General features: G+C 40.1%; 3 protein-coding genes across 8 annotated transcripts; all 3 read left to right on the forward strand.

Annotated features, from left to right (window-relative positions):
- Positions 1-1,065: 1,065 nt before the first annotated feature.
- Positions 1,066-3,812, forward strand: LOC107277025 (uncharacterized). Of its 4 annotated transcripts, none has more exons than XM_026025172.2 (8): positions 1,066-1,281; positions 1,877-2,366; positions 2,792-2,875; positions 2,989-3,011; positions 3,101-3,145; positions 3,296-3,355; positions 3,429-3,545; positions 3,628-3,812. In XM_026025172.2, the coding sequence occupies exons 1-5, from the start codon at positions 1,130-1,132 to the stop codon at positions 3,120-3,122; spliced, it is 771 nt and encodes a 256-aa protein (XP_025880957.1). In that variant the 5' UTR covers positions 1,066-1,129; the 3' UTR covers positions 3,123-3,145; positions 3,296-3,355; positions 3,429-3,545; positions 3,628-3,812. The 4 variants fall into 4 exon arrangements, with proteins under 4 accessions (XP_025880957.1, XP_025880958.1, XP_066165497.1 ...); XM_026025173.2 differs by having other exon boundaries at positions 3,104-3,145; XM_066309400.1 differs by lacking the exon at positions 3,296-3,355 and having other exon boundaries at positions 3,427-3,545.
- A 2,575-nt stretch (positions 3,813-6,387) lies between these two features.
- On the forward strand, positions 6,388-14,983 carry LOC4336982 (probable gamma-aminobutyrate transaminase 2, mitochondrial). 3 transcript variants are annotated; one of them, XM_015780230.3, is made up of 19 exons: positions 6,388-6,522; positions 9,733-9,866; positions 9,993-10,077; positions 10,245-10,317; positions 10,422-10,519; positions 10,688-10,780; positions 11,413-11,486; positions 11,811-11,849; positions 12,012-12,100; positions 12,191-12,267; positions 12,348-12,422; positions 12,770-12,817; positions 12,903-12,986; positions 13,066-13,153; positions 13,228-13,306; positions 13,404-13,494; positions 14,056-14,134; positions 14,551-14,666; positions 14,762-14,983. In XM_015780230.3, exons 1-19 carry the CDS (start codon positions 6,472-6,474, stop codon positions 14,834-14,836), a joined length of 1,548 nt encoding a protein of 515 aa, XP_015635716.1. In that variant the 5' UTR covers positions 6,388-6,471; the 3' UTR covers positions 14,837-14,983. The 3 variants fall into 3 exon arrangements, with proteins under 3 accessions (XP_015635716.1, NP_001406790.1, XP_015635717.1); NM_001419861.1 differs by lacking the exon at positions 6,388-6,522 and adding an exon at positions 9,262-9,523 and having other exon boundaries at positions 14,762-14,982; XM_015780231.3 differs by lacking the exon at positions 6,388-6,522 and adding an exon at positions 9,385-9,523 and having other exon boundaries at positions 9,676-9,866.
- Positions 14,984-16,900: 1,917 nt separating this feature from the next.
- LOC4336983 (gamma-aminobutyrate transaminase 1, mitochondrial-like) lies at positions 16,901-22,697 on the forward strand. Its single transcript, NM_001402428.1, has 19 exons — positions 16,901-17,136; positions 17,839-17,969; positions 18,057-18,141; positions 18,284-18,356; positions 18,486-18,583; positions 18,717-18,809; positions 19,304-19,377; positions 19,590-19,628; positions 19,742-19,830; positions 19,915-19,991; positions 20,082-20,156; positions 20,557-20,604; positions 20,691-20,774; positions 20,906-20,993; positions 21,094-21,172; positions 21,262-21,352; positions 21,445-21,523; positions 21,817-21,932; positions 22,242-22,697. Exons 1-19 carry the CDS (start codon positions 17,083-17,085, stop codon positions 22,317-22,319), a joined length of 1,551 nt encoding a protein of 516 aa, NP_001389357.1. The 5' UTR covers positions 16,901-17,082; the 3' UTR covers positions 22,320-22,697.
- Positions 22,698-26,333: the final 3,636 nt, after the last annotated feature.

The following is a 26,333-nucleotide window of genomic DNA, read 5'->3' on the forward strand; positions in this document are numbered from 1 at the left end:
GTGGGAAAGAGAATGTTGATGGAGAAGTTATTATATTTTAAGATAAATTTTAAGTATAAGAAGTTGTTATATTTTAGGATGTAGAGAGTATTATTTTAGCCCTGTGTGGATTATAGTTTGGGCCGATCAGACGCGCTTGATCTGTAGTGTGAAGATTTAAGACGGAGGAATGAATAGTGGTATTGCTGGTGAAAAGTAACCTATACGCTGCACGCGCCTCTCGTTATCTTGTTTCGTTTTGGATGGATGGATGAATGGATTAACGGGTCCATCTTTACTCATATGATTATGTTTATTCATACGGTTTATTAACAACATAAAAACTTTCAACGCAAAATTTGAAAACTTTCAATCAAGATTTAAAAACTTTCAAGTCAAAATTAAGAACTTTCAACTCTACATTTGTAAAGAGATGTGTGAAAGATTTAAAAAAATTAGAAAGAAACGGTGAAAAATTAAAAAAAACGGGCCCAGAGATAACAAAACCAGAAAAAAAAGGTCGAACGAAAACAAAGCGGCGCCAAAATCGGAAAAAAAAAGTCGAAAAGAAAAAAAAGTGCGCGCGGGGAGGGGGCCAGCTGGCGCGTGGGCGCGCATTAGGCGCGCTATGCATTATATTTATTAGAGTGATATGAACTAGAAGATGATAATAATTGTTTTTTGTTTCTTGAGTTAAGGGTGGTTGTGCTTTATATTTTAGAATGGATGGAGTATTGAATAGCCCACACCCATATCCGTCGGGTGTCCGGATTGATAGTAAGGGCTTGTTCACTTTGCTTCCATTGTCAATCTTACTGTTTTTTTTTTTTGATAAAGTTACCCAAAAAGTGGCTACGTTTAGTTTGTTGCTGAATTTTAGTAAGTGCATATGAAATCTTGCTAAAATTTAGCAAGCTTACTAATTGGTAATGTCAAAACTCGATAAAGTTAAAAATGGTAGCAAAATAAACTAGCGCTAAAATTACCATCCCTGGTCCGACGCTCGGTTTGACTCGAGTCTGCCCGAGTTAACTCGTTCGACTGGGCAGCAGTACATATATACAATACAACACGGCGGAAGGCGTAGCAGCGGATTTGACGGAGAAGCCCCTTCCGCCCCAATCTCTCTCGCGGCTCGCTCGCTCGATCGATGGACGCCGAGGGATCATCAGACGCGGAGGAGGCCAGAGGAGGCAGCAAGATGCTGCTGCGCTCCCTGGACTACCCCTGCGCCACGCGCCTCCGCCACCGCCGACTCCTCGCCTTCCTCATCAACAACGACTACATGGATGCCTACGATGAGTACGCTCCACCAAAATCCAAATCCCCCCTTACTTTTGCTCCATCGATGAGAGTGGAGTAGTAAAGCCGTGTTGAGTTACATTCAAATTTCCAAAAATCACGTCACATAAAATATTTACATACATATAAAGTATTAAATGTGGACGAAAAAAACCAACTATATAGTTTACATGTAAATTACGAGATGAATCTTTTGAGCCTAATTACACCATGATTTGACAATGTGATGCTATAGTAAATATTTGCTAATGACGGGTTAATTAGACTTAATAGTTTCGTATCGCAGTTTATATGCGGAATCTGTAATTTGTTTTGTTACTAGTCTACGTTTAATATTTTAAATATGTGTCCATATACGTCAAAAGAATTGGACGGGAACTAAACACAACCTAATTTGTGTGTGTACATGTGTTTTCCGATCTTTCATCGGGGCTTTTAACTATTTGCCACTTTTAGATTTGGTAATTAACTATTTGTCACACCTATCTCAATAACATGTGGATCCACATGTGTATATGACATGTGGGTCCAGTGACAAATAGTTAATTGCCACATCTAAAAAGTGGCATATAGTTCAATATCTCTCTTTCATCAGGATAAACAAGAGGAGACGTTTGGTGTTCCATGTGAGCGACCTGGAGGATCTCATGAAGGCAGGCCGTTTGGTGGAGGCGAGGAACTACGTGTGGCGTTTCGCCCCGCCCGGCGGCGGCGGCGGCGAGCCGAGCTCGAGCGCCGAGGCCGTCACCCTGTGGAAGTTCATCCACCAGCTCATGGTCCTCGACAGCTTCGCCCACGGCGGCATCCGGGACCACACGGCGATCCGAGGCTGGTTCACGCGCATCCTCGCCGAGCCCCCGGGCTTCTCCGTGCTCAATCCCCTCGTGCCTCGCCCTCGCCGCCCACTTCGTCGCCGGCCGCGTCGAGGCGGCCAGGGACATGGCGGACTGGAAGGTGGTCCGCTCCAAGGCGGCCAGCTTGGCCGGGAAGATGGCGCGCGAGGCGCCGGAGATCAGGTGCACCATGCTCTTGCCGCTTGCCCGGGCCAAGCCCAAGGACTTGTTCCCCCTGATTGCTTCTTCGAGGTGCGTTTCTCTTAACAGTTTCAGCAAACTTCTTCTAATTAATTCAGCCCTGATCTGATATTGTCAGTTTCATATTATTTGGTCACTTCTCTTTCCAATCACATTGATATATACTATCTTATCTCCATTTTAGGTTATAAAATATTTTGACTTTGGTCAAAGTGAAACTGTTTCAATAATTGAATATATTTTTATAATAAATTTGTTTTGAGTTGAAAATATTACTATTTTTTTCTACAAACCTAGTCAAACTTAAAATAGTTTGACTTTGACCAAAGTCAAAACGACTTATAATCTGAAACGGAGATAGAGTATATGAAGATAATATATGAAGAGTTGCTGCTATTCTCGGTATTTCGATCCTAGTTACTGCCATTTTTTTAAAGACTACTGCTGTGTATCTGTCTTCAATTTTGTTTGGCTAGTTTTCGTCGGAGGCGTTATGTGAAGGCAGCACGACGGGCATCATCATCTCATCTTGCTCAGTTCTACCTGAACAAGAAGAAGAGGTCTGGTCCAACAGTTACAGAATACGAATTAAAATGCTCTTCGATTACTCTTTCTTTTTGTTAGTCTTTGGTTACAACTAATCAATGTAATGTTCCTTCTTTAATTCATGCAGGCTGCCTTCTCCAAGTCATCCAGGTGTGTTGTTATGGAACCCTCTTTTCTTGCTTTCTGAATTTACTTGTGAGCAAATACGTTTTATAGCTCATCTTAATTAATACATGTAGCAGGACAATCATATGTCAGTAGATCAGAGCTGTTTGCACTTCTTGGTATGTACTAGTTCTGTATTTGCTTCAATTCAACTTGCATATCGATCATAACTGTTCTTTTGTTGCTCGTGTGTCCACATTATTGTCTGCTGACACACTTGGATTACATATGTATATGCATAATGACTGACTGACTTGTTTGTTCTTCAGAGGTATGTTTGTATACTGGTAGGCGTCCGCGGCCTTGTACTGAAGATCTTTCCAAGCAAGGTGTATAATTTGAATTCTATGAAGTTCATATAAGCTGCATGTTTTAACTGCGTAGTTTGTTGCTTACCTGCAGGCATCCATAGTGTCCCATTTATGCGGACTATGCTAACAAATTCCTCAAACAAAGGCAACCCTGCAAACATACATCCACGCAAAAGTGCTGTGGTTTAAAATTCAACCAGTGATGAAGGTATCACGCAAAAGTGCTCTCCAAGGTTAAAAGAAAAAAGAGGCTGTGGTTTAAAGTTGCTAATCTTGCTTCTTATTTGCAGGTGAGGGATTAAAAAAAAATAGGATGACATCGTTCAAGTTGCGCGTCTGCGCGCAGAGCAATAGCTTGTAATGGATGGACTTTGTTTTAACGGATGGGCCTTTTGGTGTGTGTAACAAATGGATGGGCCTGGGTTTGGGTGCACGCTCTAAGTACTGGGCAATAAGTTCACTTTAGGTCCCTCAACTTGTCGCCCAGTCTGATTTTCATCCTCAGTCCGGAAAACTGGATACAACACATCCCCCAACTTACAAAACCTGCGAACGAGGTTCCTCGATGGTATTGATCTCGGTTTTGGCTGACGTGGCGCTTACGTGGATCTTTTGACTAATCTTCGTCCTACGTGGCATTGACGTGGCGCTTACGTGGCAGTTTGATCTGGAAAAAATAAAATTAAAAATTAAAAAATTACAGCAAAAGATGCGAGCCCATATGTCAGTCAATAAAAAACAGTGGGGCCCACATGTCAGTGGGTCCCACTTCTTCCACCCCATCTCCCAACCTCTATCTTCTCTCTCCACTAGCGCTCACTCCTCTCCTACTCCACCGGCGAGCACGCGCAGATGCCAAAGAGGGACGAGGTGGGGAGGCCGGTGAGGGGGGGGGTGACAAGATCGGGCTCGTGACGCCGCCGCTGATAAGGCGGGCTCAGGAGAGGGAAGGTGGAGACTGAAGTGCCCCACCCTCGCGAGCTTGAGCTTCGTCTACAAGCGACGCTTGCGGCCGCCACCAGGAAGGAGCGGCGAGTGGGGGAGTGAGGGGATTGAGATGAGAGAGAGAGAGAGAGAGAGAGAAAGCTAGAGAGAGAGATGGTGGGAGCTGCTTCGGCCGTCGCCGCCTGTTCCGCTCCGCTCCAACCGCCGCCCGCTCCGCTCTCGATGACCTATTCGGGCCGGCGCCAAGCGCAATGGGTAGGGCATCCATCTTCTTCTAGTGGACGCACGCCTCTCTCATCCCGTTTCAAACGTGGCCCAGTACATGAAGGCCCAACATGTCTAGGGGATCCCGTTCCGGGCGAACTAATTCGTCACAACTCTGATTTCGAAATTCTTTTTCCATGTGTTGCGTGTTTTCTGCTGACTTCGATCCGGAGCGTACGCATTGATCTAACGGCTATGGTTAAACCTGCTACAGTTAATAGCGGTCCAACACTGAAAGAATAAATAGTCGTGAGTACTCGTTTCACCATAAGGAATCTAACCAGTTAAGTTACGCAGTTTTAGTACTACTCCCTCCATTCTAGAATATAAAAAAGTTTCAGAGGTGAACACAGTTATTAAGAAAATGGTTAGAATTAAATGAATGAAAGTTGTGATTTTGAGAAGTAGATGTAGGTAGTAAAAGTGAATGATAGATACTTCCTCCGTTTCAGATTGTAAGTTATTCTAGCATTTTCCATATTCATATTGATGCTAATGAATCTAGATAGATATATGTCTAGATTCATTAGCATCAATATGAATGTGAGAAATGCTAGAATGACGTACATTGTGAAATGGAGGGAGTAGTTGTGATTGATTAGAAAGAGAATGTTGATGGAGAAATTGTTATATTTTGAGACAAATTCTAAGTACTATAAGTTGTTATATTTTGGGATGGAGGGAGTATTATTTTAGCCTGTGTGGATAAAAGTTTCGGCTGATCTGACGCGCTTGATCTGTAGTGTGAAGATTTAAGATGGAGGAATGAATAGTGGTCTTGCATGCTGGTGAAAACTAACCTATACGCTGCACGCGCCTCTCGTTATCTTGTTTCGTTTTGGATGGATTAATTAGCGGGTCCATCTTTTATCATATGATTATGTTTATTCATACGGTTTGTTAGCAACTAAAAACTTGTAATAAGAATAATTTTACACGTGTTGTTAACGATTCAAAGCAAATGATAAATAAAACTCATAAATTAACTTTAAAAATTTCAATTTTAGCATAAAGTATAAGTATAGACGAAAAGATGATGTTGTAATTAACCTGCGATCTTTTGAAAGTGAGAATTTATTATAATATGGTTTTAAATCCATTATTTTAATTTTATAATAGCTATTTCATTATCTTTTTTTATGATTTATTCAGCCAGCAATCCTCAGTCAGATAAGATTATCCTCCACTTCGGCCAACTCAATTTGGAGAGCATGACTTGCAGCAGCAGTACTTCATTCGACAACGACGATTACGTGCGTGGAACAATCATAGTCCGGCCGTGATCAGATTCATGAATCACATGTCTGACGTTCGTGACAACAACCAATCAACCACCGTAAGGAATTGAGAGAGATTGGGCAACAAAATGGGAATAAGCTTCTGTCAGTTCACATGTCTGACTTGCATTTGTTAAATTTTTGGACCTGGTTTTCCAAAAAAAAAAAAAACTAAGCCAAGTTTCTTCCTCTTAAATGAAAGCTTTCGAATTAGGCGTCCGTTTAGTTCGTGCCATATCTGTAGCAAGATTTCTTTACGTGGTTCCGCATATTATTTGACAGTGTGGCAAATTTACCCTCTTCTAAAGCTAAAATGCGGCTTTAGTTTTATTGATCACATGTTAGACAAAATATGACAAATTAAATATACTAACCACACATGCATCTCACCGTACTCTAGTCATCAGCAGATCAAGGACCGAGTTCACTGTGTCATCGTGGATTAGAAACGTGCATGGCACCGGACGCACCTTAAATTATTGTACGCCACCGATTCTGTTTGCGACAATAGCACGTAACCACACGCTGCGTACGGTGAAAACAAGCTGAATATTATATGCTCTACATATAGATGTGCCTTGATCATCTCTCCAGGAACACAAGCGGTTCGATCGTCATATTGGCGAAAGGAAGGAAAGAGTAAGGAGGATGGTGGTTGCTCGTAGCCTGCTACTACGATCAAATGGCTCCACTGGCCAGGTGATGCATGCATGCGTCCTATTTTTCTTTTTCTTCTTCTTCTCACGGTTATGCGAAAGACGGTTTACGTGAAAACGGGCGGATACGATCGGATTATGGTATTTTCATATTATAACCTATATTTTTCTTTAAATCCAAAGCCGGATACAGATGGTAATGGATAACATATCATTTATCTCGGATCCTATCCCATATTATTTCCTACTAATTGGATTCTGGAATAGATATATATTTGTATTTCTAATTCGTAGATAGTAAATATAATGATCAATTAAAATGCTAAAAGAGATATATAAAGAAAAAATATAAAATATTGAACGTGAGCTCTGATTAACCGATATTTTACATGTATGTAGATGGATTTAATATATTTTCATATACGTTTTATATAACATGATTCATGCATACATATACAAGTCTTCCCATATCCTAACCCATATATTTTTTACGAGTTTGGATTCGAAAACGGATGTTATCGGGTATCTTATTTTCTCTCTCGTATTCTTCTCGTGACTTCTTGGATCGGAAGACCGGTCGGGAAATACCCGTCCTATTCTCACCCCTAAAGACAATGCAATCTGTAATTAATTGTGCTGTAGAGTTAGTAAACTTTGGTTTTGTAATTAACGTGCTAATTGATGCTTTTATATATTCTGATGAAAGGCATGCTCTGTATTAGGACAAATAGCAAACACGAAGCGCATTATATAGGCCCCATTTGGCACAGCTCCGGCAGTTTAGATCCTTCAGTTTTTTGGAGCGGAGTTGGCAGAGCTACTTCACAAATTTGTACTACGGGGGTGGAGCTGGGTTTTTGCTGCTCCACAGCTCCACTCCACTCCAAAAGACCCACTACCCTTTAAAATTTTAGGGTATTTACATGAAAATGCCACTGAACTACCCCTACCAACCTCTCCCTCCCGTTCTCTCTCCTTCTCCGTCTTCCTCCCGAGCCCTAACAGATGCAGGCGTCGGCGTCGGGCGCCGTCGGCGGCTCGTCGTCGTCGGCGGCGACGGCAGGCGCCACGGCGGCGGTGCGCGGCAAGCACGTGGGAGGAAGATGGGCGGCACGCGGCCAGCGGCGGGCGGCGACAACGTGCAACCGACGGGGGACGGCGCGCGCGGCCGCCGGGAGGTGCACTACCGAGGCGACGAAGCTCGGCGGGCGGAGGGCGGCGCGCGGCCGGCGGAGGGCATGGGGAGGCGGGCGGCCGGCAGAGAGCGGGGGGAGGTGGGCGGCGCGCGGCCGGTGGAGGGCGGTGCGCGCAGGGGATGGGGGTGGCCGGCGGCTGGGATTTTTGTTTATTTTGTTTTTTTCCAGATCTGGAGCTGAAATGTAGCCAAACGTTTTTTATGAGTGTCCAACTCCAACTGGAGCTAGCTCCCACTGGAGTAGGAGTTTGGAATTAGGAGTTGGAGTTTGGAGCCCTACAAAACGGGACCATAGTGACACGCTTTCCCCCTCAAAGGTTCCATTTAAATCCAGTGTAATTTAGAAAAGAAAAATCAGCTTTCCTAAGGCTGAGTTTGCAGGGGTTAGAAACCCTTCCGCTTCGACACGTAAAATAGAGTAACGGATTAGCACAAAATTAATTAAGTATTAGCTAAAAAAACTTTAAAAAGTAATATGATATTTTTCAAGCAAATTTTTTTTATATATATTTTTAGAAATAATCACACTCAAAATACGTACACGCGGAACAATTTTTAAACAAAAGTTTGGAATACTAAGGAGGAACTTAGCATCCGTTATTGATAGAGAAGAAAATGTGGTGAGAAAACCTGTGCTCAAACGGATTCGAACTCAGGCCGGTAGGCACGCTGCTCCTGACAGCTCCCTGCTAGCTGATCTACGTGCTGTTCTCTACACGTGGAAAATGAAGAAGTAGAAGTTAATATCAGGTAGTATAGAAACATACCTTAAGGAAATACTAGGTCTCTAAATCGTTGCCTGCTATAATAATGTACCAGAGGTTACAAAAGAATAATTTATAAATTAGAAAGTTGGAAAAATGGTCTTAGAAAGATTGAGAAGAAGTATTTATAAATAAATTTTTAAAAATATATCATCTAGTAGTTTAGAAAGCATATGGACGATACAATCCATAGTTCATAAGCCCGAAAATAACGGGCACATTAGCACATAACGCTGTAGATGTAGCATCGCATAATTAATTAATTATTAGCTTAAAAAATAAAAAAATAATATGATTTTTTCAAGCAAATTTTTTATAGAACTTTTTTTTAAAAAAATCATACTCCAAAAACATGCACGCGGAAAATGAAGTAGAAGTTAGAGAACGAGTAGTATAGAACAGAGCAGGTCTCTAAATCGTTGCCTGCCGGAATAATCTGCCAGAGGTTACAAAAGAATAATCTATAAATTAGAAAGTTGGAAAAATTATCTTAGAAAGATTGAGAAGAAGTATTTATAAAGGTTTTTTTTTTCTAAATATATCGTTTAATAGTTTAGAAAGACGGTACAATCCACAGTTCATAAGCCCGAAAATAACCGACACCTAACGCTGTAGCAGTAGCATCGCATCTGCTCAGCTCTAGAGTGGAGGATTTTCAGGAAGTTAAACTAATCTCTGTATAAATATACAAAAATTATCCGAGTTTACAAGAGGCCTTGAACTGCCACGGTTAGGACTTAGGACTTCTTCTGATGGGCCGTCTATGGCACGGCCCGTCTCGCAAAGCCATAATGGGCCCGGGAGCTTCACCAGCCCAATTTCCGGTGCCGCGAGCGCTCATGTGGGCCCCCTCCTTCAAGCTTCCAACTGCAACTTCCCCGGCGAGGCGGAGGCGCCGCCGCCGCGGCGGCGGCGGCGGCGCAGCGTGAGACTAAGGAAAGCCGATAGATCGGCGGAGTATCGTACGTGTCAGCGACGGCCTGCCTTCGAAGGCCGTGTGATCATGTTACTGAATGTCGATCGCCTAATCTTGTTTTCGACTGTTGATTAGCCAAGAGGGAGGGGATTATAGGCTTTCTTCTGTGGTAAGACGGGTCTCTGATTTTGTTCTTCCATCAGTTCCATGTCGGAAGAAGTTGCAATCATGATCTCTTTGGGAGTAGCATTCTTTGCATAGAAGCTTTTGTTTTGGTGTTCTTGTTCAGAATTTCACCTTCCACTGTCTGTCATATCACAGGTGTAAGCTTTTCATCACTGATTCATCATGAATTCCCCCTCATTTGAAAATCAACAGGCAATGAATTTGATAAAGCATGCAGCTTTTGCTGCAAGTTTTCAAGGGGAAACGGATTGTACCTCACATGCATCAGCTAGGAAGTTCAGCACCTCAGGATCTTCCCCTCTGCTAGACTCAACCGAAGGAAATGGGTACACTGAAAAAATAATAATTTGTTCAGCATTGATACAGCTTTGTTTACTGTATTACTCCTTTTTGCGCAAATAATAAGTCTTGAATTTTTTCCCCCCTTATATTTGAGAACTGTATTTTTGTAGGTTTAAGGGACACTCCATGCTGGCACCATTCACTGCCGGATGGCACTCCACAGACCTGGAGCCCTTGATTATTGAAAGATCAGAGGTTGCAGACTGTAAACCCTGGCATTACATTGTTTGCTTCTCTTGGGATTTATCACTCAATTTTGCATCATGAAGCTTCAGATGTTATTAACTTCTCTATACCAAGTTGAATAGTACAATATCTCTCGGATTAAATTCTGTAACGTGTCGATTGGTGCATATATGCAGGGTTCTTATGTCTATGATAGCAAGGGGAACAAGTACTTGGATACACTAGCAGGATTGTGGTGTACAGCCTTAGGTATGTCCAAGTTCTTGAATCTGATTTTGTGATCAATGTACCAGAAGACTGGTGAATTTTGGGATGATGCATACATCTTCACAAACCATTCATCCTGTTTTCAGGTGGCAGTGAGCCTCGGTTAGTGAAAGCAGCAACCGACCAATTAAACAAGTTGCCGTTCTACCACTCCTTTTGGAACAGTACAGCCAAGCCACCATTGGTATACATATTGCATCTTTCATTCATGATTTGTTCATTTGTATTATCTTTTTTTCCTTTTTCCAACCAAAAATGGACGAGAAATGTTAGTGTTGGATATCTTAGTTTCATTGTAAACAGCTATTAAAATTGCAAGCATTGATGATTTAAGCTTTGTTGTTGCTTTCAGGATCTTGCTGAGGAACTTATCAGCATGTTCACTGCCAAGGAAATGGGAAAAGTGTTCTTTACAAACAGCGGTTCTGAAGCAAATGACTCTCAGGTAGGATTGTTATCGTTGTCAATTTTAGTGAGTGAATTCTGGGATTGAACTATTGCACTGACTTCCCTCGAGGGCAATATATTGTGTACAAGATGAATGTGCAATGACCAAAATACCCCTATCACAATACACCATTACACTAATATCCTTAACAATCGTAACATATGTTTCCATGTAGCCTTTTCGTATAACATTTTTCGCCTGGCCGACCAAATTTCATCAAGGGAAAGGAGTATTTACAAATGTATTTCTGAGAACATGCAGGAGAGTTGTGCATCATTGCATTAAGAAACGTCTCCTGTAGTTTTAGTACAGCTAGCTTACACTTTACACACAAATACACAATATTACAGATGGTGTAGCTTTTACTGGTATTGTGGAATTTTGCATGGTGTGCACATTGTTCAAAGATTTCACCCTTTCATGAGTAGTATAAAAAAAGGACAAAATTTCATGAGTATTATAGTTACTGTTGTTACTACTTAGTTTATTGGTTATACTTTCTGGTACACGACTATACTTAGTTTCATGATAAACACACATTGTTCTCGCTACAACAACTGTTTGGTATATTCAACTGATCTTCCCATGATGTTATTTTACATACACAAAAAATGTTTTATCTTTTGCAGGTCAAACTAGTATGGTACTATAACAATGCATTGGGGAGACCAAACAAGAAAAAGATCATTGCACAATCACAAGCGTAAGCAGATAACATCTCTTCTTTGTCTTCATCATAACTACCTCCTAGTTACTTCACATTGCATGCCAATGGGTACTTTCCACTCAGGGGAATAGAGTGCAGGCAGGTGAAATCTGATCTACATGTATAGTGTAGAGACTACTCTGTTTTCATATTCATATTGTAGAGACTATTATGTTAATAGATCTCCAAACAGTAATTTCCATAGGCACCAATGTTTGTCCCGTCTCATTGTTTTCGATATTCTTGAGATCTCATCTTTAACTTACATGAAATCTTGAGGCATTTTGAATGTAATTCTCACTGCCCATAAGCTTTCTGCAGATATCACGGATCAACATTAATATCAGCTAGTCTGTCTGGGTGAGTGTTGTGTCTTACAGAAAGAAATAGTTTGCCTTCATTATCCATAAAATTTGTCTTTTAGAACCCTCTAGAATTGTTTCAACTAAATCTTTATAGTTCTTTAGTTCATCGTTTGTTGATACTTGAAATAATATACTAATGTATTCTGCATTTTTTTAGCCTCCCTGCGATGCATCTGAAGTTTGATCTACCAGCACCTTTTGTTCTGCACACAGACTGCCCTCACTACTGGCGCTTCGGTCTTCCTGGTACTATTATATATATGTAGTAGTTCTGAAAGTGTGTTATATGAGGAGCCCAGCATATTTTGCTAATGAAATGATTTTGGTGGGAAACAGGTGAGGCAGAAGAAGAATTTGCAACCAGACTTGCCGATAATTTAGAGAATCTTATCCTCAAAGAAGGGCCAGAAACAGTAAAGTTCTCTACATACCAAAACTTACATTTTATCGGCACAGCCAAATTTTACTGACATAATTTTTGTTCACCTATCAGGTTGCTGCTTTCATTGCTGAACCTGTAATTGGTGCTGGAGGTGTCATCCCTCCTCCAAAGACATATTTTGAGAAGGTCGGTACACATGTTATATATTTTAATTTGTACCTTCTGGCTAGAAAATAAAACCTTTTCTAAGTTCAGTAATTTGGAGCCATTTTAAAAGTTCCACTCTAGGAAAGCACCTTTGATGCAGTAGCGGAGTTTTTTTTTTGAAAGGTCAGGCCGTTGCCGACATTTTATATAAAGAAGAAAATGTCCCATTTCAAGAAGAAAACGGAACCAAACCTCTAGTGTTTGACTAAGCATTGGCTATGGCTCAAAACTCTAGTGTTTCCAGAGCTACATATTCTCAGCATGCACCAAATGCTTGAATATTGTACTGCCTATTCACCGTGTGCTATTATGTTGCCAACCAACAGATTCAAGCAGTACTTCAGAAGTACGATGTCCTTTTCATAGCAGATGAGGTATGTTAATATCCTACTGAGTCCAACATAAAACGGCGAAACAATTATTTTCTTCTAAGAGCTGTTCACTTGTCATCCATTCCAGGTAATTACTGGATTTGGACGGCTGGGAACCATGTTTGGATCTGATCTGTACAACATCAAGCCAGATCTCGTCTCCTTAGCAAAGGTGAGTGAGTTCTTCTAACAACTGAACAACTGTTAATTAAGCTGAAGTTGTACGAGTTATGCCAATTTCACCATGGTAGGCACTCTCATCTGCGTATGTCCCAATTGGAGCGACTCTTGTCAGCCCAGAAATATCCGATGTAGTTCATTCTCAGAGCAATAAGATTGGTAAGTCAATGCCATTTTATGAACTCGGTCTGTCAGTACATTGGCATGTCCTGAACTGTTGTTTTGTTTTATAGGCTTTTTTGCTCATGGCTTTACATACTCTGGCCATCCAGTTTCTTGTGCTGTCGCCCTAGAAGCTCTGAAAATTTATCGGTATATTGAAACTTCCTTTAGCATTACATGGTGCACTTGTTCTTACTGGCAATGGAATTTCCAGTTCCTGATAAATCCTTCATGAAACTGGTCTTAGGGAAAGGAACATCCCTGCTCATGTCAAGCAAATTTCTCCAAGGTTCCAGGAGGGAATCAAGGCCTTCGCGGGAAGTTCAATTATAGGAGAGGTAATCCATTTCTATGTCCAAAACATTCAAATAAAAATCCCCTTCAATCATGTCAGACTTTGTACATACTTGTGTGGTACTTATGTGAACAGTAAAACCTCCAATCTTAGGCCCTGTTTAGTTCCCAGCAAAAACTTTTCACCATGTCATATCGAATGTTTGTAGTTGGACACATGCATGGAGTATTTAATATAGACAAAAAAAACTAATTACACAGATTGCATGTAAATTACGAGACGAATCTTTTAAACCTAATTTCTCCATGATTTGATAATATAGTGCTACAGTAAACATTTGCTAATAACGGATTGATTAGGCTTAATAAATTCGTCTCGTGGTTTACAGGCAAAATCTGTAATTTGTTTTGTTATTAGTCTACGTCTAATACTTCAAATATGTGACACGCCGAAACTTTTCACCCTGAAAAAAGTTCGCACTTAATACAAAAATATGCACTTTCGCATATTCCCGGGAAAAAAATAAGTTCCTCCTAGTACAATCATGTCAGAAAGATTACATTTGATTTACTCAAGCACATAACTGTTGAACTCTTGTATGCAGACACGTGGTGTAGGTTTGCTGCTCGCGACTGAATTTGCTAATAACAAATCACCAAATGATCCATTTCCTGTTGAGTGGGGTAAGCAATAGTAATGATCATTGCATGTTCTTATAATCAGTAGATTTGGGATAAGAATTGCACATTATCTTATATCTATTCACTTATAGTTGCAAACTAATTCCTCCGTTTCACAATGTAAATCGTTATGCTAGAACGACTTACATTGTGAAACGGAGGGAGTACTTAACCTGAAGAATTATGGTATTTTACCATCTTATATACCACGGTTTAACCAAAACGTCACCACGACAAATGATTTACATGGAACAAATAAAATTTAAGGGAAATTATAGTGTAAAACTTGAGAAGCTGAAAATGTACCAAGAGCTACTAGGTACCTTAAGTTACAAATTTTTTTAGTGCAAAATTTTATACCTATAGTTACTTCCTCAATTACCATAAAATTTCTCAAAAGTTAGTGATATTGTTTCCAGGAGTTGCGCAAATCTTTGGAGCAGAGTGTAAGAAGCGTGGTATGCTAGTTAAGGTTGTTGGAGATGAGATCGCCATGTCGCCACCACTAATAATGAGCCAAAGAGAAGTTGATGGAGTAAGATCCTATTTCACAATACCATCATATTTCCTTAACTATTTTCTCGTCATAGATGAAAATAGCATTAATCTGTCATACTCAACTGCTTTCAGCTGGTGAGCATATACGGTGAAGCTTTGAAGGCCACCGAGGAAAGAGTGGCAGAGCTGAGGTCCAAGAAAAAATAGTTAAGAGACATTTGTTGTAAAAATAATGATAATATTACCAACAATTTTTGTAAGCTGGTGCACACAATAATTTTGTGTTGTTTTTTATTCTAATAATTCGCTGAAATGTTACTTCTTGCAAATAAAATGTGATATTTTATTTTTCCACCTAGATTTGCTAAGCTGATATTCTCACGACGTGTTTTACCCCCACATATACTCCACAACTTGATCTCATCATTTATCTTGGCCAACAATTGTGGCATGTATGTTTCTTATTCCAAACGCACGCACGGTTTTCATGGAGAAGGGACACAAACCCACATTCCAGGTGGCTTGCCGCGGAAACTCCTCAGCAAATATTGTAAAATCAATTTCATATTTATAAAATAAGAATAGCAATGTTTATGACATCAAATTAATTTCATCAAATCAAACATTAATATAGTTTGATACATGTACTATATTTGTTTTGTGTTTAAAATGTTGCTGGTAAGTGAATGAGGATGATGATGTCGATGAAGACGGTGATGGACCGAATGAACAAGGAGTCCAAAATCAAGAGTTGACGAAAGCAAGGTATAGCGTCTTCTCCTCCATCTCCTCCACAAATGAAATTCTATAGTCGATCGCTGCTATCCCAATTCAGATCCTCTGCAGTACTGCATATGCTGGACCCCCTCACTCCTGCTATCCAATTGAGCCGCCAACCGCCACCGCAGAAGGAAAGGGGCACGTCGCCTGATCCGTTTTAGGGGTTAAACCATAATATGATGAAGAGCGGGGGCTTCACAAGAAAAATTCCTCACCAATGCTTCCGAGTGCTACGCCGGTCTGAACAAATTTGATGGGCTCGTAGAATTTCAAGCTGACGAGACCGACCGAGTGACAGGTGAGCAGTGCAAACGGCAAAGCGTGTATCAGCGCACATGATGATGCGAAACGCTATCTGCTTGGCATTCATCTGCAACTTGGCAACTTGATTTGCGGGTGCGATGTACTCTCTCCATTAAAAAAAAACACACAAACACTAAGTTTCCGTATTTAACGTTTGACTGTGTATTTTATATAAATTTTTTTTATAATTAGTATTTTTTTTGTTGTTACATGATAAAACATGATTAATACTTTATACATGATTTGTCTTTTTATTTTTTTATAATTTTTTTAAATAAGACAAACAGTTAAACGTTGGAACGGAAACTCAAGGTTTATCTTTTTTTTTTTGGAACGGAGGGAGTATTATTTGGTCACGAGTGAGCATGATTTGATTCGCACAAGCACACCTGAAGTACTGTACTCCATTTTGCAAAATTTCTTCAAAATCCGTGTGGGACATTAGGCTTCCAAAAAAAAAGGCACATGAACTTTTGTTTGAATCAAACAACTGCCAGGGTGTACTCAACTACACATGGCTTCAATTCTGTAGACGCCATCTCTGCAAGACAATCTAGAGAGGGAAGGAGATAAACTCGTGACAAAGCAGACACGTGCTCAATGCGTAACAAGACACAAGCGTTTGAACTTGGATTCCCTGGCTACAGTCATTAAAATTAAATTTTTCCGGAAGCAAACAGTGCATTTAAAAACCAAAAGATCTTGCTCAACTTGATTCGTTTCAAAAACTGAAATCTATTACCTCCGTCCACAAAGAGTGCAGTTTTGTACTTTTCATATTCAATGTTTGATCGTCCGTCTTATTTGAAGATTTTTTATGATTAGTATTTTTTATAATTAGATGATAAAACATAAATAATATTTAATGTTTAACTATTTTTTAAAAATAATATAATTTTTTAAATTGACAGACGGTTAAATGTTGATATAGAAGCAACGACTTCACTTGAATTAGAATGGAGGTAGTATTTTATAAGAGCAATTCTACGGTTCTTGAGGAGGTACCATGAGATACTAAAAATTTAGTATAAAATTTGATACCTCATGGTATCTCATAGTACCTAGTACTAATGAGGTATCACTTTTTATCTCCTCAAGAACCATAAAATTGCTCATTTTATAATTATCCTTTTTTTTCTTTTTTTGGTTTTGGGACACTTCAGCTGGAGAAGGAGAAGAACAGTCTGCACTCTGCACACGTCCCCATCTCCCCCGTCTCTCCTGCGTTCTCTTCGCCTACCTTACGATAAACTTGGCCACGTCTCAATCTCTCTCTCTCGCGCTCTCCTCTCCTTCTATAATACTCGGCCTCCCCCTCGCTTCTCGCTCTGTTTCTCCGAGAATTAGGGGGGAGGTTGGAGCTGTGCAAGATGGTGATTGCGCGCGGCCTTCTCCGATCGAATGCCTCTTCTTCCTCCTCTCAGGTGAATGAATGTTTCTTGGATTCTCTCTCTATCTCGTAGTCGTCGATGCAAAAAGGCGGTTTCTTTTCTTTTTTTTTTCTTTCTTTCGATATGGTTGGTAGGATTAAGATCATGGAAGTTTGGAGTTTTGATCGGTGAGGGTTGGAGGATAAGCCTGGTTGATGTGGGATTGGGAAGAGGTGGTCCGTTCCTTTGTTTTTTTTTTGTTTTGTTTTTTCAAATTGAGATCACGGACTGTGCAGATTCTAAAGGGGGAATCTTTGTCCTTGTTCTTGATCCGTACCCATGCCCGAATTGTGTGCTGTTCTCAGCCTCTCTCAGGTTGGTAGAGGTGATAAATTTGTACCGTCTCCGGTTGGAATTTGCCAGTTTATACGGAGCGATCAGGGAGAGAGAGAAAATTTTCTTTTCTGAAATTTCAGCTCCCTTTGACTGACAGAAGTGTGCGAATCTTAGTTTCTTGGATTTCCCTTTTGTCTTTCGTGTGAGTTCAGTGTACCTGTTTTGTATGTTCATTACGGCTTTCGTGCTATATCGTCATCTGAAATTGACAGGCTAAGTTATAATTGAGGAACAGTGATGAGAAAATATTTGGCTGCTTCTTGTTTTTCAGACTTCAGACATCACCACAGCTGTTAAGGTTTGCATTGCCATTGCTCATATGAGATTTTTTTTTTTTGTTCTTTGTTCCCTTGTTTACAGGCAATCAACTTATTGAAGTATGTAACTAGCACTGGAAGTCTGCAAGGGCACACGCAAAATTTGTGTGATGCATCAACCAGACATTTCAGTTCAGTACCATCGCCCCAGTACAACTCAACTGAAGAGAATGGGTACAGAATGCATTCTGTTTGCCCTTGTTATGCTCCGGATGTCTGCTATCTTATATTTAAATCATGAATGCACGATGATCTTTCCAGGTTCAAGGGGCATGGCATGTTGGCACCATTCACAGCTGGTTGGCAGAGCACCGATGTTCATCCGTTAGTCATTGAAAGATCTGAGGTTCTGACTCTCAAACCTGGCATTATATTAGCTTATTTATCTTGCAATGTGGAATAGGATTTTGGGAACATGTTGATTGCTCTACCAAAATAGAAGGGGTGAACTATATTTTTCAGATGCTCACCTTACCTTATACATGCAGGGTTCGTATGTATATGATATCGACGGAAAGAAGTATCTAGATTCTCTTGCGGGACTATGGTGTACAGCTTTAGGTATGTGCAGCATTTGGAGTCCTTTTTTTTTACCATAAAGAACAGAAGACAGAATTGATGTATTCTTCAGGACGATAAGTTTAGAGTCGAATTCAGTTTAGTCTAATGAACTGTACGCAATGTCTTCAGGTGGTAGTGAACCTCGATTAGTCAAAGCTGCAACTGAGCAATTACACAAGTTGCCCTTCTATCACTCCTTTTGGAACCGTACGACCAAACCATCTCTGGTACATACTCTGTTGTTCTCAACAATTATTGGTGCATATTTAAATTGAAGAGAAGGGTAGTTGTGGATATCTTAATTTTATCAAAAGCATTTACTAAGTTTGCAAATATTGATTCTCGCGCTGCTACTTTCAGGATCTTGCAAAGGAACTGCTTAGCATGTTCACTGCAAGGGAAATGGGAAAAGTGTTCTTCACAAATAGTGGTTCAGAAGCAAATGATTCTCAGGTATGGTTTCTTTTTTGGGAATACGTAAAGTGTGTATGTTTGTATTAAGATTAGGAGTCATGTATGGTTTCTTAAAGAACTGGTCATCTCCTACGCTCCTCATACTATCAGTGGTATTACTATTACTAGTATTCTAATCTGTAGTGAATCTTTGAAGCTGCTTTGCATTATCCACAAAGACTTCTTTCTGGAAACAAAAAGGCACTGAAAAAAGTAAAACATGAAAAAGTGGAATAACTAAATTAGGATAATCTGCATGTTTCCTCCTAAAAAATGGTTCATTCGTTCCTAGCTGGCTAGTCTGTTACTCTTTCCACTGCCTTAACAGTTCATTCCATTGAACATATCTTTATGTTCATATTGAATATTGTAGTCCCTGAATGATAAATACTCGAGATTTTAGTACCAATCTTGTAATTTGTTCTGCCCCTTTCTCTTAATCTTCTCATGTCATTGTTCCTACATTGATAGTTTTCCACCATTCCTTATTACAGGTAAAACTGGTCTGGTATTATAACAATGCACTGGGAAGGCCAGACAAGAAGAAATTTATTGCACGATCAAAATCGTAAGTTAAAAAAAAAACTTCAATTCCTCAAACCAAGAAGTGTGTGTGTTTTTTTTTAAAAAAATGCTTCATTTCATCAATGGATAATTTGCATTGGCATCGATTTCCATCCACCTCGTCATTTCTATATCATGTGATCTCACTGTTAAGTTTCATGATGAAACACAAATGAATTTTGATTTTCATTCTTACTGTTGGTACACTTGTTTCAGATACCATGGATCAACACTAATATCAGCTAGTCTATCCGGGTAAGAAGTGCCCTCCAGAAAAATTAAATGAGTTTGCCTTCATACACCTAATTAACCCACTATCGTTGCCACTGAAAAGTCTGAAACCATTGCTCATTCCTCTGCAACTTCAGTCTTCCTGCACTGCATCAGAAGTTTGATCTGCCTGCACCTTTTGTTCTGCACACGGACTGCCCTCACTACTGGCGCTTCCATCTTCCTGGTACTCTTAACTGAAAATTTACTGTATGATTAATTGATCATCATACAAGCGTATTATTCTGATAATGACTTTGGTGGGAGACAGGTGAAACAGAAGAAGAATTTGCAACTAGACTTGCCAATAATTTAGAGGAACTTATCCTCAAAGAAGGACCAGAAACAGTACAGTCTTCTTTTCACCGGAACTTGTATTGTGCTAAGAGGTCCAAGGTTTACTACTCTACTAATCCAATGTGTATTTTCTCCTTCCAGATTGCTGCATTCATTGCAGAGCCTGTGATGGGTGCTGGTGGTGTCATACCTCCTCCAAAGACCTATTTTGAAAAGGTAATTCTAACTTAAGTGCATTCCTCGTGTTGTAAAATACTTGAACTCAGCGGCCAAAATTATGACTCTTTTCCCAATCCCAAGATTATGAAAAATACTTGGGACACCTCACCTATCATTGGAAAACTCCAGACGGCAAACTTGAAAAATACTGGCATTCCAACATGAGTACAATCTTGTTATAGCCATATGAAAATGTAAACCCTTCCTTGTATCATTTATTTAAACTATCAGATTGAATATAGTATAGCTTAGATTCATGTTTAATGAATTTTTTCAAGTACAGTTGTCTCGTCTAGATTACAGTGTTCCAAAAAAACAAAATTGCTTCATGAACTCCGCATCAAATACCCGAATTCCTTTTCCAGATTATCTTATGTCATTTTTTGTCTACCAACAGGTCCAAGCGATCGTTAAGAAGTATGACATCCTTTTCATAGCAGATGAGGTACTTTGCATATTCTACTGCATCATAAGAAAATATGCGATACAAAGAAATGTATGCAACTGTTACTAAGTGATGATCCATTCTAGGTCATTACTGCATTTGGAAGGTTGGGAACCATGTTTGGAAGTGATATGTATAACATCAAGCCAGATCTAGTCTCCATGGCCAAGGTGAGTATTCCAGTACCATCATGACAGGAACAGTGTTGCTTTTGCCCCTTTTGCATGGTCAACGAATTATGATCCTCTTTCTATCAGCGTTGTCTGATGTAAGACAAGTAATGAAAATTTCATTGCATCAGGCGCTTTCATCTGCCTATGTGCCCATTGGAGCAATTATGGTTAGCCCAGAAATATCAGATGTTATTCATTCTCAGAGCAATAAGCTCGGTAAGTTGGTGCCTTCATTGTAATGAGCTCAATCCTCTCTCTGGATTGACATTTGCTTGAGCTTCCCCAAAACATGACGTGTTGAAATCTTCCATTGCAGGTTCATTTGCTCATGGATTTACATACTCTGGCCATCCAGTTGCATGTGCTGTCGCCATAGAAGCCCTGAAAATTTATCAGTACGCTGCACTTCCTATAGTATCAAACCATGCTGCCTCTACTGGATTCTTGTTACTGATAATAATAAATATTTTACAATTGGTATCAGGGAAAGGAACATTCCTGATCATGTGAAGCAAATTTCTCCAAGGTTCCAGGAGGGAGTCAAGGCCTTTGCAGGAAGTCCGATTGTTGGAGAGGTATCCATCTCTTACTTATTTCTGCTGGTATTCTCATAGTGCAGAAGCTCCTTTCCTTGTTGAAAACATGATCAATGTGCTCCTACATGCAGATACGTGGTGTAGGGTTGATACTTGGAACTGAATTCGCAGACAACAAATCGCCAAATGATCCATTCCCTGCTGAATGGGGTAAGCAACAGTAGCAACTACAATGCCACCTCTTGTTTGTCCAGCAGCATCTTTCAGAATGCTAGTTCTTGTTTTTCAACCACTTAACCTGAAGCCTCATGATATGCTGTATTATCATAATACCACTAAAGTTCTTAATATAAAAATAACTAGTACAACTCTACTAGAGTTAGAATAATTAGTCAAATTCCATGATGTCCAAAGGTACATCATCACATGACCAGTAAGTACCCTTAACAAACTGCTCCTCCAAAGCGAAGCATGGTTCTCATGATACCAGTTGGCATTTTCAGGCGTCGGCGCGATCTTTGGAGCGGAGTGCCAGAAGCGCGGCATGCTGGTTAGAGTTGCTGGAGACAACATCATGATGTCACCACCATTGATAATGACCCCTGATGAAGTCGAGGAGGTAATTCATCAGATCAAAACTCACAGTAGCCACCACCCTTCTCTCTTTTCAGATCATAATAGACGAACTGAACTCTGAAGCAGTAATACTGAACATCCTTTTTTGACAAAACAGTACTTCTACTGAACATCTAAAACTGACGAACTGAACTCTGAAGCAACAGTATTGAACAATGAACATCTTTTTGTTGACAAAAAAAAAGTAATGAACATCTGAAACTGACGAACTGCAGTATTGAACATCCTTTTTGACAAAAAAAAAAAAAAACAGTACTGAACATCTGAAACTGTCCCCTCCATTGTTTTTCAGCTGGTGAGCATCTATGGAGATGCACTCAAGGCCACCGAGGAGAGGGTGGCTGAGCTGAAATCCAAGAAGAACAATTAGACCGAGTTGACAACTCCTCATCTTGCAACTGCACGAGACGACGATGACGATGATAATGCTGGCAGCGATGATGATGATGGTGATGGTGTTCTTGGTGGATGTACAGAGTAATAATCCCTCGTCTGTCAGAAAACTCTACTCAGAGAACAGTAATAACGCTGTTCTTAGCGTGCAAAAAATAATCAAAACAGCGATCATGCATTCACCCAGAACCGGTGAATCTTCACCAGATTTCAGTCTTACGCACGGGATTAGCTGCCGTGGTGAACTGGTGGTGACTGTCATCTTGTAGACCAAATCAGGTTGGAATAAATCAAATTTACATGAAGTCGCATGAACTGCACTGTTTCTTTGAGAATATCAAACTTTTACTCTCTCCATTGCCTATATTTATATAGATGTTACTCTCTCCATTTCAAAATATAAGGCACAACTACTCTTGACCCAAAAATGAAGAAACAATTATTACCACCTCTTTGTTTGAATCAATCCAACTAGAGCAATTCTACGGTCCTTGAGGAGGTACCATGAGGTACCAAAAGTTTAGTGTAAAATTTGGTACCTCATAATACCTAGGTATCAAGATGTACCAAATTTACAATAGAAAAAATGGTACCTCATGGTACCTCCTCAAGGACCGTAAAATTGCTCATCCAACTAATACAATACATGCATCCAATAGAATTAAACATCTTATGAGTGTATGATTTAAAAAACAATAATTTAGGAGAGAAGAGATGCTAATTAATTGCCATGCATGCATGCACGTCTTATATTATGAAACACCTTTAAAAAGTAGTTGTGCCCTATATTTTAGAATGGAGGGAGTAAGAGCAAGGTCAATAGTGCAGCCCACTACTAGCTCCAAATTATTTATATCCAATGTAATAGCTAATTCAAACAATAGTTGCTTACGATACTATTAATATCTGGTCCCACCTATCATACACAGATTACGTCTTGGAGCCCGTGCTGCAGCTGGTTACAGATCTGTAGCCCGCTGCTTTTCTCTCTCTTCTTTTATCTCTTTAAAATATGTTTATAGCTTGCTATTGTACCTGCTCTAATGAATTTAAGCATATATGTAAATGTGTCTAAATTCATTAACAATTATACGAATGTGTGCAAGATTATAAAATCTTACATTATGAAACGGAGGAGGTATGTTGCAATGGGAAGCAGCACATTGTTTCATGCATTGCTAAAGAAAAGCTTCATATTATTAAAGAAGAAAAAAAAGAAGAGATAGAATCGAGCACTGCAATGGTAGAACAGAGCCGGGTCATAGCTGAGCTGGAACTGGTAAACACAAGTTGAAATGGTAGGCAGGAACAGGTTTGCTTTTGGGTTCTTTAAGTGGGCCCGGTTGTCAGTGGGACCCTGCACGAAGGATGGTCTCCTCCCTCGCGCCACCAAACACAAGCAAATCGATGGAATGACTGCTGTTTCGAGCAGCGCCCTTACTCCACTGGCAGCATGGCCCCACATGTCAGTGACCGCGATGGCGTGCTTAGCTGGGCCAGCCAAGTACAACAAGGCGGGCCCCGAGCCGGGCCGTGTCACAGCTGGAAAGCCGAGTGGGCGGTGGGTAGGACCCACCAAAAAAAGCAATGGCGTCCACGTCAGCTTGGAATTCGGCACGACGTTTTTTTTACGGAAATGCCCCTGTACATTTGACTGCAGTATTTTGGTGATCTGCTTAGCCTTTCGGCGCCGTCTGTTCTGCCGTCCTGTAATCTGAAAACTACATGAGACCTCTCGCCACATGTACCTTGTGGTTAGGAATATCGCAAAAGTGAAACCACACAAAAAAATAATTAGCAGTATATTTAAGCTAACATGCTGGATCGAACAATCGAATCTGGATAAATAGGTTGCAGCATAAAGAACCCAATGAAATTTATTTTATTTTATTTTACTAGAGCCGATCAACTAGTACCTATTGATTGATCCGTAGCGATCGTTTTATTTAGATATTTGAAGTTTTATAGAACTCGGTAAACTGCATCAAAATGATATAATTTTTCTGAGAAAACCCCTCTTATTTGTGATGTAGTATAGACTTGAGATTCGCCGCTAGATCAATGACGACAAGGGGCAGAGAGTGGACATGATGATGGATGGCGAGATCACACAACATGGTCAGATGGGAACGAGGGACCATGTGTGAATGAATTGCTGAATGTTCTTGATCTTCTTCTTCTTTTCAAAGGAAACCTTGACCGGTCGTTGACGAGATTAATAACAGTTGAAATGTTCAGGGTTTGGTGACACCATGATGGACCGTAGAACGAGCTACCATCCTAACCGTCCTTTGATTTGTAGGTTGTCAAATTGTGACAGGTTGATGTGAATTGCTTGCCAAAAGTCTCTGACGAAATGGCTATGGCCAACTGGAAAGAAAAGCCAACCTTTCAGCTGTATCTTGTATCTGAACTTCTCAAGAAATGTTTAATATGACACTCCTGATTCATCTCAATAAAACAAACCAGTTTGACCGGTCAGAAAGTGTTCTTGTGTCATCGAAAAAGAAGAAGAAGAAAGTGTTCTTGTGTGCAGTAATCAGCGTGTAATGATGCTGCAACAGGAGTCACTTGCAGTCACTCATGCAGCTTTGCAAGGCTCCAAGATTTGGCCGAACCTGAATTTTATTCCAATTGGCCTGCAAGATCCGGAGATGCAAAACAGTGCTCATATTAAACGTCAGCACACGTGATGCTGGATCTGAAGCTCGCGCAAGATTACAAAGAGGATAAACGGTTGCAGAGATTCTGATGTTTGCAAAAAGGAAGTGGAGATTTCCAAATGATTGATCCGATGAGTACCATTCAGCATGTGGGAGGCTGTCAATTAACATAAGAAATTCTTGAAAGAACATCGATTTGATCAGTTGTAGTTTGATTCTAACACGCTGAAACTACGGTTTGGAAGATAATTATTACGGTTCTTGACCTGCAAAGTTGTCCTGGTGAAAATTGATTAAACTTTTGTCAATCATGGTTAATCATTCTTACCTTACTAAACTACCTAGCTAATCTACTGTTACATGTGAATCTGACTATACATTTTCACAAGGAAATGCTACATACTGACCGATCTGAACATTAGAAGAGATGCAAACAAAAAGGTTAAGAAGCTGGCCAGGCAACAAGAATCTAAACTAAGCTAACATGTAGACTTTCTTTTTGCAAAATTAATGTCAGTGACAGCATCAGCATGCCAAAAGCAATTGCTGCTATTTGTATCAGAAAATTGAAGATGAGCAAGAAGAAGAGGAGTTTAGCTGTGGTCGGTTTGGACGGCTGATCATTAGTGGCCGTCCACTGCAATGTGGGGCCTATGAGAATGAGACCAGCCAAAGAGAGGCAAAAAGCCAAAAGTTTCCTCCATTCTTCTCCTATAATCTCCTTGGATTTTCATGTTATTTTTTCATGGAGTTTGTGGTTGGGCTCAACTGGACCAGCTTTTGTCTGTGCCATGATGCCATTTTCCAAATTAGTTTTTACACTAAATTTAAGGTGGTGGTTAGCCTTATCATCCCAGAATATCAAAAAATAATAAGGGCCAATTTGGCTAGTACCATTACAAAAATCACGGAGTTGGAAAATACCATCGTATGTGTCATTGACATGTGGGTCCAGGCCCCACATGTCATTCTCACGTACGATGGTATTTTGCAACTCACGTATCTTTGCAATGGTATTTTCCAAATTTACCCAAATAATAATTGGTAAACTTGGCAATGACTTTTATATATATCTTGTATGATTGATGTAGACTTAAAGGTTATCAGTTGTTGCCAATGCATATTCATTAGCCAGCATGCATAGGGTACTATATGAGATTGAATTGTCTGCTACGAAGGACTAACTTTTTGTGTATTGAATTAGTCTCTTTGGTGGATGAATCCATAAAGAACCTTATGTGATTTGTGGCCTTCTCTTTTTGTATCCAACATTCTGAAGTTCTTCAGTAGAAATTCCATGCATGAACTATATCCTCGCTGACTACAAC

Source organism: Oryza sativa, chromosome 4 (genome assembly GCF_034140825.1).
Source record: "Oryza sativa Japonica Group chromosome 4, ASM3414082v1".
Classification (NCBI taxonomy): Eukaryota; Viridiplantae; Streptophyta; class Magnoliopsida; order Poales; family Poaceae; genus Oryza; species Oryza sativa.

Coding starts and splice junctions, on each gene's coding strand:
- LOC107277025 (XM_026025172.2), top strand. CDS start 1,130: ATGGACGCCGAGGGATCATCAGACGCGGAGGAGGCCAGAGGAGGCAGC. Junction 1,282..1,876: donor TACATGGATGCCTACGATGA/GTACGCTCCACC, acceptor CTCTTTCATCAG/GATAAACAAGAGGAGACGTT. Junction 2,876..2,988: donor TACCTGAACAAGAAGAAGAG/GTCTGGTCCAAC, acceptor TAATTCATGCAG/GCTGCCTTCTCCAAGTCATC.
- LOC4336982 (XM_015780230.3), top strand. CDS start 6,472: ATGGTGGTTGCTCGTAGCCTGCTACTACGATCAAATGGCTCCACTGGC. Junction 14,135..14,550: donor TCCATTTCCTGTTGAGTGGG/GTAAGCAATAGT, acceptor TATTGTTTCCAG/GAGTTGCGCAAATCTTTGGA. Junction 14,667..14,761: donor GCCAAAGAGAAGTTGATGGA/GTAAGATCCTAT, acceptor AACTGCTTTCAG/CTGGTGAGCATATACGGTGA.
- LOC4336983 (NM_001402428.1), top strand. CDS start 17,083: ATGGTGATTGCGCGCGGCCTTCTCCGATCGAATGCCTCTTCTTCCTCC. Junction 18,357..18,485: donor ACTATGGTGTACAGCTTTAG/GTATGTGCAGCA, acceptor CAATGTCTTCAG/GTGGTAGTGAACCTCGATTA. Junction 19,992..20,081: donor TCAAAGAAGGACCAGAAACA/GTACAGTCTTCT, acceptor TTCTCCTTCCAG/ATTGCTGCATTCATTGCAGA.